General features: G+C 25.4%; 1 protein-coding gene across 1 annotated transcript; it reads left to right on the top strand.

The window, feature by feature from the left end:
- The first annotated feature begins 293 nt into the window (after positions 1–293).
- Positions 294–1,413, top strand: LOC136090384 (glutathione-specific gamma-glutamylcyclotransferase 1-like). The gene is made up of 2 exons (XM_065816983.1): positions 294–651; positions 742–1,413. The coding sequence occupies exons 1-2, from the start codon at positions 442–444 to the stop codon at positions 1,237–1,239; spliced, it is 708 nt and encodes a 235-aa protein (XP_065673055.1). The 5' UTR covers positions 294–441; the 3' UTR covers positions 1,240–1,413.
- Positions 1,414–3,294: the final 1,881 nt, after the last annotated feature.

The following is a 3,294-nucleotide window of genomic DNA, read 5'->3' as shown; positions in this document are numbered from 1 at the left end:
CACCAAGATATGAAAAAAATTTTATCAAACCATTTTAAATAGATAAAAAGTAAAACTACGATTTAAAAATTTTCATCGAAAGTAGTTTAAGTAAAGACATTTTAGCAGATATTTAAAAATATTGTCAAACGAATTAAGTAGGATAGTTAATAGTTATTATATATTCAGTAAATATATATCCGGCTTTACGTTTTTTAGTTGTTAAGAAGCGTACAATAATATTTAAGCGGTTCAATGACCCAATCAGAAAATTTATATGCCTATTATTTAACCCAATGAAAAATGTTTTAAAAACTTGACACCTGCGTTAAAAATAAAAGTGTTATGAAATTCCAAGTTCATGTTTCGTCATCTTTCTGTCTTTTAAAAAAACTATATAAATAAAGAATAAAAATAATATTCATTATGAATTATAGAATCTAAAACAACATTTTTATAAACATGGCAGTTATAGAAGATCCCATAAAAGTTCAAGGCTGTATAAATATATTTGGCTACGGTTCTTTAATATGGAATCCAGATGTTGATTTTGACTGCTCGTATCTTGGCTACATTAATGGTTACGAAAGAAGGTTTTGGCAAGGAAGCACATATCATAGAGGGACACTAAAACAGCCTGGTCGAGTGCTTACTTTGACTAAAGTAAATGAGGTATTAATAACTTGATGTATAATTTCTTAAAAAATATCTTTTGAGCCTAAAACTTTTTTTTCCACATACTAATCTCTTTTTTTTTTAAAGGGCCTTTGTTGGGGCAGAGTTTTTGTAATACAAGGCGCCGATAAAGTTCAAAAAGCGTTGGATTCGCTGAAAGCGCGTGAGCAACAATTAGGTCATTACGATACAAAAATTGTGCCGGTACATATATTAGAAACTAACGAAATTTTATACTCAGTCGTGTATTATGCAACACCGGAAAATCCTTTGTTTCTTGGTGAATCTTCTTTAGATGAAATAGCTGAAAATATTGTACAGTCTTGCGGTGTTTTTGGCCACAATATTGAATATTTGTTCCGACTTACAGACTTTATGCGCGAAAATTTACCAGAAGAAAAAGATGAGCATCTTTTTGCTCTAGACAAACTTGTTCGCTCAAGAATTGGTTTGCTTGCGAATAACGTCTTGCCATGGCATAAACTTTTAGAAAACGATAGTTTTAGAAAGCAAATTTACAGAATAAAAGAAAATAATTACAACAAATGTGTTGATTTAAAAACTATTATTGTTCAAGTATCATAAAATATTTCTTTTAAGGTTTTGAAATTTTTTATACTTTATTTTGTGTAAGGAATTTTCACTTGTTATTATTATAATATTTTTATTTGCGTTTATTTAGTTTTTTTAATATTTACACACAAAAACGAGCATATTTTTATACTGAAATAAAAAATTGCATATTTTTATAGCAATCAATCACGTTCGATTAATTAAAAATGACTTTTTATACTTATTAGCAAATAGAATAAAAACAGTTATTTCAATTTATAATCTGAAATTAATATCACATTTCAAATTTAAACAGTAATTATTTTGCACTATATTAAATATCAAATAATTAATTTTTAATACTTATTTAATATTACTCTTGAAATAAACTAACTACATTTAATAATTACCTAGCTCCTTTGTATGAATTAATCAAATATTTATGTAATTAGTTAAGGGAAATATTTTTGACATAATAATTTAATACAAAATCTAATAGGTAATCCATCAATTAATCTTATATACCGTAAAATCGTCTAAAATTGGTTGCCAAGTAACTTTGGTCAATTATGAAAAAATAACTAATATGCATCTGAGCGGAAATAACTTATTTGCATAAACAAAAAGTTTCAAAATCTCTCTTTTTATTAAAACCTTTAATACGCGTGCGAACTTTGAAAGTATTTATAAAGTTTATTTGCAAGTATTGATAAAATTTATAAATAAATATCTAAATACAATTTTTTGCTAAAAGTAACTTTTAATTTTCGCTTTTTAGTAAAAATTTTTATCAATGTCATTAATAAAAAAAAAAAAAAATTAAATTGAATTATGCAATTTTGTTTCATTTTCATTTAATAACTTTATTATAAAATAACACTAGCTGTTAAGACCCGTAAAATACGGGTCTTGGTAAATATAATCTACACCGATCTTTTCTATACGTATTTCTTACTCCAATATGTTTTAGTAAGAGGTAGAAAAATAATCATATTCATATCGTCCCTTAGCTAAGGGACGATATATAAAAACTGTAATTAATATTTACTATTTAAAGTTACAAAATAGATTTTATATTATAATTACTTTTGAAGACTTTAAATGTTTTGGTAGACGTTGTGCGAATCGCAAACTATTAACGAATATGGTATGTCTATCAGTCTGAATAGTATTTAGAATACCCGCTTGAAATTTGTTAATTACCATAGGTATAAAAAGTCTCAAAAATCATAACATGACTCAAACAAGTGGAATAACGGACTTACCATGACCCCTATAATTATCAATGAATATTATTCGCCCATAAGTAATTGGCAAGAAAGAAGGATGCATATATTTAGGGCCAAAACGAAATTGTATTTATGAAACATTGTATACAATTGAAAACGTATGTGCCAAAATACTAAAGTTGGATTGCCAATTTTTAGCCAATTAAGTAACTTTCTTTTGAAAGCACCGCGTACTCGAGTGTTTCAATAAAACCTATCAAGTATTGTGAGTTTTCTGTTTCATTTCTTCGCTTTGACGTGCAACAAGTTTCAGTAAGCCAAATATAAAAATAAAATTGTTTTTTTGGAAGTAAGTTAAATAAAAACAAAAGGAATTAAGATAAGTGATAATCAAACCATTGGACTTTTTTATAAGTTTTATGTGTGCGCATATATATATATATATATATATATATATATATATATATATATATATATATATATATATATATATATATATATATATATATATATATATATATATATTTAATACTAATTCTAAACAATATCAATGGTTGGTTAGCGGTAAAATGCACATGCATAATTTGTTTTTAATTAAAACATTTTAAAAGTTGAACACTCATACACTAAATAACTTTTAATAAAATATAGCAAAAACAATTGCTCAAAAATACAATCTTTTTTGTACTAAAAAAAGGAAAATGAACTTTTTAGTACAAATAAGATTACATTTTTGAGCAAATGTTTTTGCTATATTCTATTTTCTACTTCTTAGTCTTTACAGAGAGTTACGATGTTTAGCAATACGTTTATCAAGATAATTGTAATTAAATCGAGCTTTTTATCCTCATTAAAGAAA

The sequence above is a fragment of the Hydra vulgaris genome, chromosome 13 (assembly GCF_038396675.1).
Source record: "Hydra vulgaris chromosome 13, alternate assembly HydraT2T_AEP".
NCBI classification, from domain to species: domain Eukaryota; kingdom Metazoa; phylum Cnidaria; class Hydrozoa; order Anthoathecata; family Hydridae; genus Hydra; species Hydra vulgaris.
Note: the sequence above shows the minus strand (reverse complement) of the source record. Positions and strands in the feature narration are given on the sequence as shown.

What these genes read in the sequence shown, in the direction of transcription:
- LOC136090384 (XM_065816983.1), top strand. Translation starts at nt 442, where the DNA reads ATGGCAGTTATAGAAGATCCCATAAAAGTTCAAGGCTGTATAAATATA. An exon ending in CTTTGACTAAAGTAAATGAG is followed by an intron (nt 652 to 741) that starts GTATTAATAACT and finishes TTTTTTTTAAAG; the next exon opens with GGCCTTTGTTGGGGCAGAGT.